Source organism: Dendrobates tinctorius, unplaced genomic scaffold (genome assembly GCF_039654945.1).
Source record: "Dendrobates tinctorius isolate UK_male_01 unplaced genomic scaffold, ASM3965494v1 ptg000231l, whole genome shotgun sequence".
NCBI lineage: Eukaryota > Metazoa > Chordata > Amphibia > Anura > Dendrobatidae > Dendrobates > Dendrobates tinctorius.
This window is the reverse complement of record NW_027361898.1, coordinates 23,640,214-23,654,038: the sequence shown is the minus strand read 5'-3', so window position 1 is coordinate 23,654,038 and position 13,825 is coordinate 23,640,214. Positions and strand designations below refer to the sequence as shown.

Genomic DNA, 13,825 nt, shown 5'->3' with positions numbered 1-13,825 from the left:
TGGAGCAGCTGCAGAGAAGAGCGACCAAGGTTATTAGGGAACTAGGGGGTCTGCAATACCAAGACAGGTTATTACACTTGGTGTTATTTAGTTTGGAAAATCGAAGACTTAGGGGTGATCTTATTACAATGTATAAATATATGCGGGGACAGTGCAAAGACCTTTGTAATGATCTTTTTACTCATAGACCTGTGACGGGGACAAGGGCGCATCCTCTATGTCTGGAGGAAAGAAGGTTTAAGCATAATCACAGATGCGGATTCTTTACTGTAAGAGCAGTGAGACTATGGAACTCTCTGCCATATGATGTTGTAATGAGTGATTCCCTACTAAAATTTAAGAAGGGACTGGATGCCTTTCTCGGAAAGTATAATATTACAGGGTATATACACTAGTTTCCTTAATATTGCGTTGATCCAGGGAGCTAGTCTGATTGCCGTATGTGGAGTAGGGAAGGAATTTCTTTCCCCAATGTGAAGCTTACTGTTTGCCACATGGGTTTTTTTTGCCTTCCTCTGGATCAACATGTTAGGGCAAGTTAGGATAGGATATGGTCAACTAGATGGACTTAAAGTCTCCCTTCAACCTTAATAACTGTTACTATGTAATGCAGTTCCTATTTTCCAAATTTGCTATCTTTGACATTTCCGAATGCAGCTTTACTTTCTTAGTTCTAGAGGACGGACTTGGCTGCCTGTCGCCAGGGGAAGTACAGCTTTGGTGCCTGTCGCCAGGGGAAGTGCAGCTTGGCTGCCTGTCGCCAGGGGACGTACAGCTTGGCTGCCTGTGTTGTCATGTTGCTAGTAAGGTCAAATGGGTTGCGTAATCAGTGACAATCCGTTTCAAGTACATCTCCCCGTGGTACGGATCTGGGTTACATAACTGACACCATCTAAGAGCTTTAGGCTATGTGCCCACGTAGCGTTTTTTAAACGCTCAGGAAACTGGTTCTCCTTCCCAGAAAACGCGTGTTTTTGTTGCGTTTTTTTCCGCGCATCTTTTGGACTATAGGAAATAGCCAAAAACGCGGACCTAAGCGGAAATTAATGAACATGCTGTGTTTTTTTACCGCTAAGCATTTCCATAGCGGTAAAAAAAACCGCATCCATTGGCACAAAAAAGCAAAAATGCATTTAAATGAATGGGATGCTTCTTTTAAGCGTTTTGGATGCGGTTTGACCCCGAAAAACGCATAAAAAATGCTTAAAAAAGCGCTACGTGGGCACACAGCCTTACCATGTTTCTTTTTGTCATGAGTACATAATGTCAAATTTAAAAATATCATCATTAAAGGGTTACACCCATCTTTTTAAGTGCGTAAAATGGCAAAGTGCTTGTAAAAACAAGAAACTTTCCCATCTGCTTCTTGAAGATGGGAAAGTTTCTTGTTTCGGAGACCTTTTTTATTGTATTGTTGATGGCTCGTTGACTCCTAGTCCCAAGCCATCCGGAAGCTGAGGAAGGGGAAGCGCTCAGGAAAGATTATGTGGGACAGCCCTTGTAAAATGTGTTGATAATCCTGTAAGGGCCTGTGTGCACGTTGTGTTTTGTCGTTTTTTTCTGCCCAGTTTTGTCCCAATCTGAAGGGTTTCCTGATGTCAGCAAAGTGAATCAGATTCCCGATGTCTCATGCACACGTTGCTTATTTTTTCCTTGCAGATTTAAATGTTCCACATGTCAATTCTTTCTGCACTTTTTGCTGCAGAAATCACCCATACTAACGAGGGGGACAAGGCCATAAAAAGCACCTTTTATGTGACGTTTTTCTTGCCAACACATCAGTATTTGCAGCACCTGTCAAGATCATTCAGCCATCACCGGGACACGGAAACGGTGTGTGTATTTTGCCTGGGGCCTGACACTACCTGTACACCCTCGTCCTTGCTTTGTGGAGCAGCAGTCGCTGACTGCTGTGCGGTCACGTGGAGGCAGCGTTTCTACACATAGGGGACATAGGGAAATGTTGTTCTGACTACATCTGATCCATTTTTGTGTTGTGTGAGAGGGAGCACAACCCCCATGGCCATATAATGTACCTTTATAGGTAGCAAACACACAACCCCATAGCAGCTTCCACCTTCATTTATTATCTCAGTGATTTACTTTATAATTGAATCCCCATTGCAAACAGCAGCAGCTCCCTGGTAATTGCAGCAGCACGTTCCCCGCAGGGCATGTTGGAGAGGAGTGTCATGGCCAATAGTGTGCAGCTACCAAGAAGATTAGATTTTACCCACGTTTCTACAAGGAATTGAATGTTCTCATTGCTCCAATTATTCTAATTATGTTTCTTGGTATTGCGCCTCTAGCTTGCTTATGTGGTTTCGTCTTTGTTTTTTCCCCCTTCTTTTAGGCTAAGGACATGCTGCGTTTGTACCCACTGATGGATGTATATGCCGACAGTGGCCACAGGCAGGATGGATCAGGGCTGCCACTACGAATTTCGGAGCCCCATACTGGCAAAATTTTCCTGCCCCCCTTGAGACTCCGCCCAGGCTCCACCCCATCCCCCGCCTCCACCTTTCGAACTGTCCACAGTACCAATGCTCTATCTTGGAAAATCTCCACTTCTCACCAATCACACATTAACAGTTCCCATCACCAGATCACACATATAGCCAGCAGCTCTTGTTCTGGCCAAAAGATTTTTTAAATCCACCACCACAAAGTAGACTCTTTTGGCCAGGCCCTACTCTACTCTATTAAACATTTCTTACAATATCCAGTACAATTTATGTATATTTTAATTTATTTTTCAATTTTTAAAATGACCAATAATATCACATCCAAAAGGAACAAATACCACCGCACCATGTCCAGACCACATATTACCACCACATACTGATCTATAATACCACATACAAGGAACAAATACAGCCACACCATGACCAGACCACATATTACCACCACATGGTGACTGAATACTATAATCCTGATCATTAATAAAAAAACAAATACTATCACCATACGTGCCATTATACACATGAGATCTGTACTTAGTATGCAGTGTCTGTGTACAGGTAATACAGTGATCACTGGTGACATTATACATGGGAGCTCTGTACATAGTGCCAGTATACAGGTAATACAGTGATCACTGGTGACATTGTACACAGGAGCACTGTATACAGTGTATAGTGTCAGTGTACAGGTAACACACTGACTCACCAGTGATGTCTCTAGGTGGTCCTTTATCTTCGCTTCTCATCTTTCATCCAGCACAGAACGCCATCACGTCTTCCAGCCATGGCTCGTCTCTGCAGGAAATAACACAGTTATCTAGAGCTCGGCTTGCCGAACACATTACTTAATTTTTTCCCAACTTCTACACTAAACCAAAATGAAGAAAAAAAAAGGCGACAGTGTTGCTCTGCACATTAACAGGACCGCCCCCCCATTTAAAACAGCATCCTCCAAAAAATAAAATAAATACATCATTGCAGTAATAATATCCCTTAATTATCCCCTATGGTACTAATATCCCCCATCCTGGCCCCGTGTATCTCATTTCTGGCTCCAGCCATATGTTCTCCCGTCCTGCCGTCATGAGTATCCATTATGCCCCATATGATCTCCTGATCCTGGCCCATCTGTTCCATGATTCTGCCACCCCATCTGTCTCCATTCTGCCCCATGATCCTGCACCATGTGTCTCCCATCTTGTCCCCTCTTGTGTCGCCCATTCTACCCTCTTGTCTCCAATCCTGCCCCCTATGTCCATTCTGCCACATCTCCGTTCTAACCCCATGCCTCCATTTTGCCCCCTGTATCCATTCTGCCCCACTGTGCCTCTCCTGCCCCCTGTTTCATCCATTCTGGCCCTGACTTGCCGTTTTAAAAAAAAACAAAACACTTTCTCCTTACCAGGCCGTGGTCCTGCGGTGAAGATCCATCAACTCCCTTGTAGCGTGCACTGCCGACGACTGACAAGGACATCAGACACCGGTGCATGCACACTGACGTCAGCTGCCAGCCTCCAATTGGCTGGCAGCTTTAATTATTGCCGTGCGCGGGACCGCGCACGGCAATAGAGTAACTGAGCCTGCGTCTTGGACACAGGTTCAGTTATTTGATGGGCAGTGGGGCGAAAGTGCAGGCCCCATCTGTCCACCGGGCCCCATACGCCAGTCAGGCCAGTAATGCCCTGATGACGGCCCTGGGATGGATGCCCAGGCATCTGTCTACCATAAGGACCCATTGTTAAAAAAACAGTATACCGCGTGGTGTGTGCTTTTATTGCAGTGTCTCTCTGTATAGGAAAGAGATTGTTCTTCATCTAAGTGAAATGTTTTTTTCTTTAACTTAAATGACTGATCTATGTAATAATATTCTGCAGCGCTGATGTGTTGGGAGCGCCAGCATTGTCGGTGGGAGGGCCGTCGGGGCTGGGGGCAGGCAGGGTCAGTGGGAGGGCCGGCGGGACTGGTGGGAGGACAAGCGGGGTGTTAGTGCCGGCGGGGCTGTTGGCATGGCCGGCCGGGCTGTTGGCGGGGTTGGTGGGGGAGGGCAGAAGGGGCCAGTAAATTGCAAACAATGCAGTCAGTAAGTGTGTAAAATTGTGAAAAATGAACCGGACAGCTAAAACACTGCCTTGAAAAAGTATTCATACCCTGTGAACTTTTCCAAATTTTTTTCACCCTTCACCCACAAATTTAAATGTATTTTATGGGGATTTTATGTGATATACTAACACAAATAAGCAAGTATATGTGAAGTGTAAAGTAAATAATACATGGTTTTCTAAATATTTTAAAAATATAAATATGAAAATTGTGATATGCATTTGTATTTATCTTCCCCCTGATTCAATGCTTTGTAGGACCACCTTTCACTTCAATTACTGCTGTAAGTCTTTTGGGGTCTGTCTCTACCAGCTTTGCACATCTAAAGGCTGAAATATTTGCCCATTCTTGTTCATATAGTAGCTCCAGCTCAGTGAGATTGGATGGAGAGCGTCTGTGAACAGCAATTTTCAGATCTTACCACAGATTCTCAATGACCTTTTGGTCTGGCCTTTCACACAGATGACTATGCTTTGCTTCAAAGCATTCTACTCTAGCTCTGGCAGTATATTTAGGGTCGTTGTCCTGCTGACAGGGGATCCTATTCCCCAGTCTCAAGTATTTTGCAGCTCCTAACAGGTTTTCCTCCAGGATTGCCCTGTACTTGGCTCCATCCATCTTCCTATCAACTCTGACCAGCTTCCATGTCCCTTCTGAAGAAAAGTATCCTCATGGCATGATGCTGCCACCATCATGTTTGGCGATGGAGTTGGTGTTTTCAGGGTAGTATGCAGTGATAGGTTTGCATTTAGCCCAAAAAGTTCTACTTTGATGTCATCTGACCAGAGCGTGTTCTTCCACATGCTAGCTGTGTCTTCTGCATGGCATTTTGCAAACTGCAACTGTGACTTCTTCTGGCTTGCTTTCCAAAATGGCTTCCTTTTTGCCACTCTTCCACAAATGCCAGATCTGTGGAGTATACGACATGACTAATAGTTGTCTTGTGGACAGATTCTCTTACCTGAGCCGTGGCTCTCTGCAGCTCCAACAGAGTGACTATGGGCCTATTGGTTGCGTCTCTAGTTAGTGCTCTGCTTAATTCAGTTGAGGTGGATGGCTATGTCTTGGTAGGTTTGCAGTTGTGCCATATTCCTTCCATTTTGAGATAATGGAATGAACAGTGCTCCGTGAGATATTCAGAGCTTGGGTTGTTTTTTATAACCTAACCCTACTTTACTCTTCTCCACAGCTTTATCCCTGACCTGTCTGGTGTGTTCCTTGGTTTTCATGAAGCTGTTTGATCCCTGATGTTCTCAAACAAACCCCCTGAGGCCTTCACAGAGCAGCTGTGGTTATACTGAGAATAAATTACAGGAGGACTTAATTTACTAATTATGTGACTTCTGGAGGCAATTGGTCACTCAAAATTTTATTTAGGGGTATTTAGTTAACCAGGTATAATTTCCTTTACACTGCACAATTACTTGCTACTTTGTGCTGGTACATTGCATAAAATCCCAATAAAATGCATTTAATTTTGTGGATGTAATGTGGAAAAATATGGAAAAGTTCATGGGATATGAATACTTTGGTCAGCATGTACAGTTCCTTGACAATCTATGAACAGCATGTATCAAGCACTGGCTGTATGACCTCTGAAAGGCTGTGGCATTTCAGAGAAAAACATAATATAAAGGTCTCACCGGAGACTGGCTGTAGACGAGTCAGACAGATGGGTCCCTGGCGTCATGTCCCCACCTGTTGCCCTGGATTAAGATATCTGTGCCTATGTGGTATCCATAAATATGGTAGTTTTAATTAAGACTATTTAAGTTTCTTCATCCTAGATGCAGTTAATGTAGTTGTAGTGATATACATAGCCTATAAAGGTAATATGTCAGCAGATTTTTGCTCTGTCATCTGAGAGCAGCATGAGGTAAGGGCAGATACTCTGATTACAGTGATGTATGACTTAGTTTACTGGGTGCAGCAACTATTAATTTTCTCTGCTGCAGATCTAGCAGACCTCAGTTGTTGCATAGTGAGGGAGCTGCTAATCAGTGCTGGTTGTGTGGTTGGACTAGGAGGCACAAGGTCAGTTGTCCTGTAGTCATAATCTCCTACTGATAAAGCATTTAATGTATTGAAAGAGCGAAACACAGCCTGGTAAGTGACACATCTACATAATTGGGCTCCCTGCCCCTACCTCAAGCTGCTCTCAGATTACATAGCTAAAGCCTAGTGAGAGATTCCCTTTAAATGATAGAAATTAAACCTCTCATGCAGGTCAATATCTATCACAGGTTTACCGTGACAGAGAGGGGGCCAGAAGACTGCAGTGTCTACTGTATTTTCACGTACTCTTGCACTAATTAGAAACACTTCACCATCAGATTAAAGAGTGCAGGTTTCTGCTATCAGTGCTGGGGTTATTCTCAGTTGAGAGCTTCTGGAGCTTTGATGGTGTCATCTGTTCAGTGTTGGCCGCTCCCCTCTGCTATATATACTCAGCTCTGGCAAGCAGGGATTGCCAGTGTTAGTATCATACTGCCTGATTCTGGAGTTGGAGGTGTTGTTTGAGGTGGCATTTGGAGAGTTGTTCAGAAAACTGTTGCTTGGTGATTTGTGCACATCCTCATCCCCTCCTATCTGTTTTTTCCTGCCTTTACTTCCCAGTGTTCCACTTTGTTCTTTGTGAGTACATATTGGTGTGATTGGTATTCTTATTTATCCCTGTACGTTTTCCCTCGTTAGTCTGGTTTGTGTATTGCTATACAGTACAACTCCCCACTTCTCCAGGTGGGGGAGTGGACAGATAAGGGCTGATTTAGGAGCTCAGCAAGGTATGTGGCCTTGATGTCTCCACCATCAAAAATAATCCGGGGAGCAGGGATAGCTAGTGCGTTCATAGCTTTAGGGATAGTGAAGGAGCCCCTAACCCTGGGATATCCTGCAACAGTGCAGTGACAATGTCTCTTTTACACCTGCCAAAGTTGACCCATCACATAAACCTTTCCAGTTGTACTTGCCACTGGAATCCGCCAGTCCTCTTTGAAGTGATGATCTTCCAGCCACCAGTGAATGGTGGTCAAGACTTTATCCATTTTGGTCTGGTGGATGTTTTGGTGGCTTTTTTCTTTCTGTAACAAGCATCTCTACAGTTTGGTAACTTTTAAAGTACTCTCCACTTTTTTTTTTTTTTATTAAGTGTGTGCCTATAGTTTTTGTAATGGTTCATGATGCGTCCGTGCAGATTTTTGATGTCAGATTTTATTATTGATGGGAGCTAATTAAAGGGAACCTGCCAGAAAAAGTGCTGTGGAATATGTTGGCACTATATAAATTTTATTAACTTCTACACCCACAAACCAGTTAAATGACTGTGTAGACTATTAAAAGAAAAGCAAGTTTATTCATTTTTAGCTCCAAAACACTGATCCAGCAGGGAGTGGTCACGTTTTGAAGGTCTGTATATATGTCTGGAAGTATATTGGGGCGTGACAATGCACTTAAAGCTCCTCAACCTCATTCTGTATTCCCTACTATGTATCTGAGCCAATGACCTGTTAATCAACCAGAGTAGAGTAGCGCTAGGCAGGGAATACCACGTGAGGCTAAGGAGAGCTGTAAGTGCATTGTCATGCCCCACTGCACTTCCAGACACACATACACAAACATGATTTCTCACTAATCAAGCAGCACTTCGAGGTCATAAAAAGATCAGCTTGCTTTATCTTTTAATGTGCTACACAGTCGTATATATAGTTCATGGGTGTGTAGCACTGACAAGTTCCCTAAAAATCCAAATGCAATAAACTCACTCTGTGTGAACGGTACATTGGATTTGGCACTTTATGACATTGCTATTGAGACCTATATTTCACAGTGAGATAAAGCTGAAGATTCTAAACCCATTAAGAAAAAAAACTCAAGATAAACTTTGAATGCAAATGTGACAAAACCAGTTCCACTCACTTTATTATCCGTATCACCTCCAGACTTTTGGCTGGCGTGGATGTTCCTCTATTTTCTTTGGCTGCCATTTGTCATCTATCTCTGTTTACATTTCAGGTGTCGCTGGAGGGGAAAAATGCTGAAGTTCTTTACGACCCTATGCTACAGACGTCAGTTGCTTTGCAGGAAGCTATTGAGGACATGGGATTTGAGAGTGCACCTGTCATCACAAACCCTCAGCACGTACCTACAGAGAGCACCTTTCTCTACATGTCTTTGGAGCAATCTGTGGAGAACATCTGCAGTGGACTCCTGAAGCTCAAAGGAGTCCTGGATGCTAAGAGCTCTCCAGACGGAGTAATCGGTGTGACGTTCATACCCTCAATCATGAATACTGACATTATTATTCAGAAATTTCCCGGACTCCGTCTAGAAGCGATGGGCACACATAAGAAATCTTCACCTTCTCGAGACCATCAAACTACAGATGTCTTGGTGAAAATGAAGGTGGAAGGCATGACGTGCCATTCTTGTACCAGTACTATAGAAGGCAAGATCGGGAAACTGAAAGGAGTCAAACGTATCAAAGGTAACATGTTCTGTCTGTTAAGTCTACCGTGGTTGATTGAATAAATGCCATTTGCCTACTCTAGTATACTAGATGACTTAGTTTTGTTCCCTCATCCTGTATATTAACATACAGATGGAACTGGCTCAGCAAATGGGAATAACTTTCAGGTGTTGGTTTCACGAGAATAACCAAAAATGGTGCACATGGTAGAGTACCTTCATAGAAAATACAATTAAGATGAAAGTAAGGATCTCACCCTTAAGGGTTGTTTTAGTAGAGGCACAACTCCATTGTAGGCATGTAAATGGGTGTCACTGATGCCAATGTCCGAAATCCCTGATGCCATTCTGTGCTGAGGAGAGGTGAGTTTCGAAGAAAGAAAAACTGTAACAGATGTCCCAATAGCCGTAATGATGAATACAAGATCACTCTATTGGAAAAGTCTCATGTGAATACAATAAGTTTCAGGGTACTGAGACTCCTTTATCAAGTAACTGAGACCCAATTTTTCATGTATTGGGGTATTCCTGACTATTTCATAAATGTACTATTGTAAGATCAATTAATGTAAAGTCAGAAAAATGAACCAATTGGGATTATTTTTTTACCTAAATGCAGACACCAACGTTATAGGAAATGGACAATTACATAATTCATCTAATACTTTACATTATCATGCATTGGGTTTAGTAGGACTCTCTCTAATAGAGTGGTGGTCCAGATGGGAATACACCTTAAAAGGTAAGGTAACGTCATTGTTTGAGTCGAGAACACTGGACGTTGATCACCACTATCGTGATTGATTCAGGTCTGTAGGATTTCTTGTCATTGATGTGCAAGTTTTCCATTTTGGCAGTGTCCCTGGACAGTCAAGAAGCTCAAATAATCTACCAACCTCACCTCATCACCGCTGATGAAATCAGGAGCCAAATAGAAGAAGCTGGCTTTACAGCATCAATTAAGAACAAACCCCTTCCAAAACTGGGAGCCATTGACATTGGACCCTTGACTAATGGCATCAAAGATGTGGCACTGGCCAGACCAAAGTCTCTGAGTGACCTATGTAGAGCGGTATTCCAGGTGGAGGGCATGCACTGTAAATCATGTGTTGTGAACATTGAAAACAAAATTTCTTCCCATCCGGGGGTGCACAGCATTGAAGTGTCATTAGAAAAGAAATCTGCAGTGATCCATTATAATCCCAATGTCTTAAATTCAGATGTACTGTGTCGGGCTATAGAGTCTTTATCACCGGGCGTTTTTAAAGTCCGACTTTCTAATGGTCTGGATTGTGGTACTCCTTACATCGTCCAGTGTTCGGCAGAAACCAGCAGTGCAGAGCAAATGTCCTCTAACCGAGCACATCAGGAGACATCATCTAAGGTCACCGTGGTGAGCATTGAAGGGATGACTTGCAATTCTTGTGTGCAATCTATTGAGGATCTCATCTCTCAGAAGCCAGGGGTAAAAACCGTCAGCGTGTCTTTGGCAAACAAAAGTGGGACAGTGGAATATGACCCGTCTGTTACCAACCCTGAGACTATCTGTGCAGCCATAGAAGATATGGGATTTGATGCCTCACTAGCTGGTAAGTGTAGCTCATATACTGCTGTAGGACAACTTAATACTGTCACAGGACTATTACCATCAGAAATGTCATATGTAATGTACTGTGCAAAAGTTTTCATCCATTAACAAAATGGAAAGTGACCACCCTTTGCCTTCAAAACAGCATCAAAGTATTGGTTCTTCTGGGTACACTTGTATAAAGTCAGGGATTTTGTAGGATTACTTGGGTATATGAGTTACCAATTATACCATACAGATGATATGGTCAGCATTTTCATATGTAGATTGAAACACAGTCATGAACTGAAACAGCTGTGTAGGAGGCTTAAAGAGAATCTATTTCATGCTACCCAAACCGTGTTCACCATGAATCGCAGCCTGGCTGAGAAATCTGGGCAAGGTATGTTTTTTGTTTTTTCTCTTTGCAACACTTTGGTTTTTCAGAGAGCATTTGCTTTAATGATTCAGCTGTGGGACCATAGCCAGATGTTTGACTAGTGCTGCCCTAACCCTTGTCTCTTCCCAGTCTGCACTAGGTTATTCACTAAAGATGAGCGAATGTGCTGGGATAAGGTGTTATCAGAGCATGCCCGTGTGCTAACAGAGTGTCTTCGGCGTGCTCAAAAAATATGTTCAAGTCCCTACGGCTGCATGTCTCACTGCTGTCTGACACTGCAACACACGCAGGTATTGCCTAACAAACAGGAAATCTCTACTTGTGTTGTGGCTGTGAACAGCTGCGAGACATGTAGGTGCAGGGACTCTAACATATTATAAGAGCACGCTGAATACACTCGGTTAGCCCCTGAGCATGCTCAGATAACACCTTATCCCAGCTTGCTCGCTCATCACTATTAGTCACATGGCTCTCCGTATGTACACATGAGGGAGACACCTGTCAATTGCACGTAGCAGCACTGGGAAGTTCCGAATGTATCCTTAAAGTATATTTTCCCGGAAACACTGGAGCACTTCAGAAAAAAATATGCCTTGCTGCAATTCATGCTGCCTGCCGTTTGTGCAGTATAAATCAGATGAGGGGTTCCCTTTAAAAAGCTGTGAAGAGGAGCCAAATTTTTCTACAAAGGTGAGAATGTGGAAGACCGTTTCAAATCACAGGTCATACACCATGGCAAAACTGAGCACCGCAACAAGACATAAGGTAGTTATACTGCATCAGCAAGGAGTCTAATAGACTAAGATAAAACTTTTACATACTACTCTGTTTTGTTTTTTTTTCATAATAAAATGCATGATTCTCTTTATTCACTAGAACAGTAGATGAAATCTTTAGCTAAATCCACAATATATACGGTATGCTGTTTCTCTCTGTTTATGTGTATTCTTATGGAGAGGTTACTGCTAGTGGAGTATTCCCAAACAAATCAGGAGAAATGGTATGTTTGGCCAAAAGTTCAACCTTTTATTCAGTTATTAACCCCTTTGTTGTTGCTGTTGTCCAAAACGGAGACCAGGCATGAGTACATGGTGTAATTTTATGTTTCACCTGCTGCTAAGAATAATTACCAGTCGTCTGTGACTGCACAGAATCAGTGGGGTAAATAACGCTGTGGGAATGGCGCCTCACTATCAGAGGTTACATGTCACATTTGTAAGAAGCCGGCCAATGTAAAGCCACAAGGTACATCACCCAACATGAGAATGAATCCACCCAGTGATTGTAAGATATAGGAAATGGCTAATGATGATGCAGGATGATAATTTTATGTAGAGTGAGCTTCAAAATATAGGGGAAAACCTTAGTGTATGAATTTCTTAGGGGTCTTTATTTGGGAATTACACTTTTATATTATTCTTCTGGAATATATGTGATTGTGCTGTCATGTTTTGCCCCATATGCTAGTGGGGCAAGAAGAAAAAAGTGTACAGACTTACACAGCCTACATCTTCTATTTCTTCTTGGCTTCTCTGTGACATAGACTTTTGGGGCTCATTCAGACATCAGTTTTTCTCGTACTAGAGAAAAATAAAAATGTCATATTAACACAGTAAAAGTACGGTAATTGCATTTGGTTGTAATTCCAGCCTGGCAGGTAAAGTAATAATAATCTTTATATAGCGCCAACATATTCCGCAGCGCTTTACAGTTTAACAGTTTCAAAACACAAGTTATAAGTAACAACGTTAACAATGCAATAATTAAAGCAAAATAAGACGACTCCAATCTACAATGAGGTGAGGGAGATACAAAGTACAGGTGTGTATTTATAATTGTGTATTTACAATGATGGTCCAGCCATCTTGAGGGAGTGAAGGATGGATGGAGATAGTGAATGGGCTACACACGCACACTTACACATAGAATGACTTTGATTAGTGAACGTGATAGGCCGCTCTGAACAAGTGTGTTTTGAGGGAACGCCTAAAACTATGCAAATTGTGGATAGTCCTGATTTCTTGGGGTAGAAGATTCCAGAGGATAGGAGCAGCACGGGAGAAGACTTGGAGTCGGGAGTGGGAGGTACTGATTAGTGCAGAGGTTAGTCGAAAGTCGTTTGCAGAGCGCAGCGATCGGCTAGGCCGATAGACAGAAATGAGGGAAGAGATGTAAGGGGGTGCCGCACTGTGGAGAGCTTTGTGGGTGAGAACATGTACTTTGAATTGGATCCTATAATGAATGGGCAGCCAATGTAAGGACTGGCGAAGAGCGGACGCGTCAGAGTACCGATTAGCCAGATGGACGATCCTGGCCGCTGCATTAAGTATGGACTGGAGAAGGGATAGTCGAGTGACGGGGAGGCCAATTAATAGAGCGTTGCAGTAATCCAGGCGGAAGTGGATCAATGCAACAGTGAGGGTTTTTGTTGTTTCCATAGTGAGAAAAGGGCGGATTCTAGAGATGTTCTTTAGGTGTAAGTGGCAAGAGCGGGCAAGAGATTGTATATGGGATGTGAAGGAGAGATTGATGTCAAACATAACACCCAGACAGCGCGCCTGCTGCCGGGGTGTTATTGTGGTACCACCCACGGAGAGGGAAATGTCAGATTTAGGGAGGTTAGTAGACAGCGGGAGCAGAAGAAGTTCAGTTTTGGAGAGGTTGAGTTTCAGATAGAGAGTGGACATAATATTGGAGACTGCGGACAGACAGTCACTGGCGTTCTGTATTACAGCGGGGGTAAGGTCGGGGGAAGACGTGTATAGTTGTGTGTCATCAGCATAAAGATGGTACTAAAAGCCAAATCTGCTGATGGTCTGTCCAATTGGGGCC

General features: G+C 43.1%; 1 protein-coding gene across 2 annotated transcripts in view; it reads left to right on the top strand.

Moving 5' to 3' along the window:
- ATP7A (ATPase copper transporting alpha) overlaps window positions 1–13,825 on the top strand; it is a 72,658-nt gene that overhangs the window by 23,943 nt on the left and 34,890 nt on the right. For both annotated transcript variants that reach the window (XM_073556197.1, XM_073556198.1), the window contains exons 3-4: window positions 8,574–9,045; window positions 9,884–10,615. In XM_073556197.1, the coding sequence (XP_073412298.1) occupies window positions 8,574–9,045; window positions 9,884–10,615 (1,204 nt within the window). The remainder of the gene's footprint in view (window positions 1–8,573; window positions 9,046–9,883; window positions 10,616–13,825) is intronic.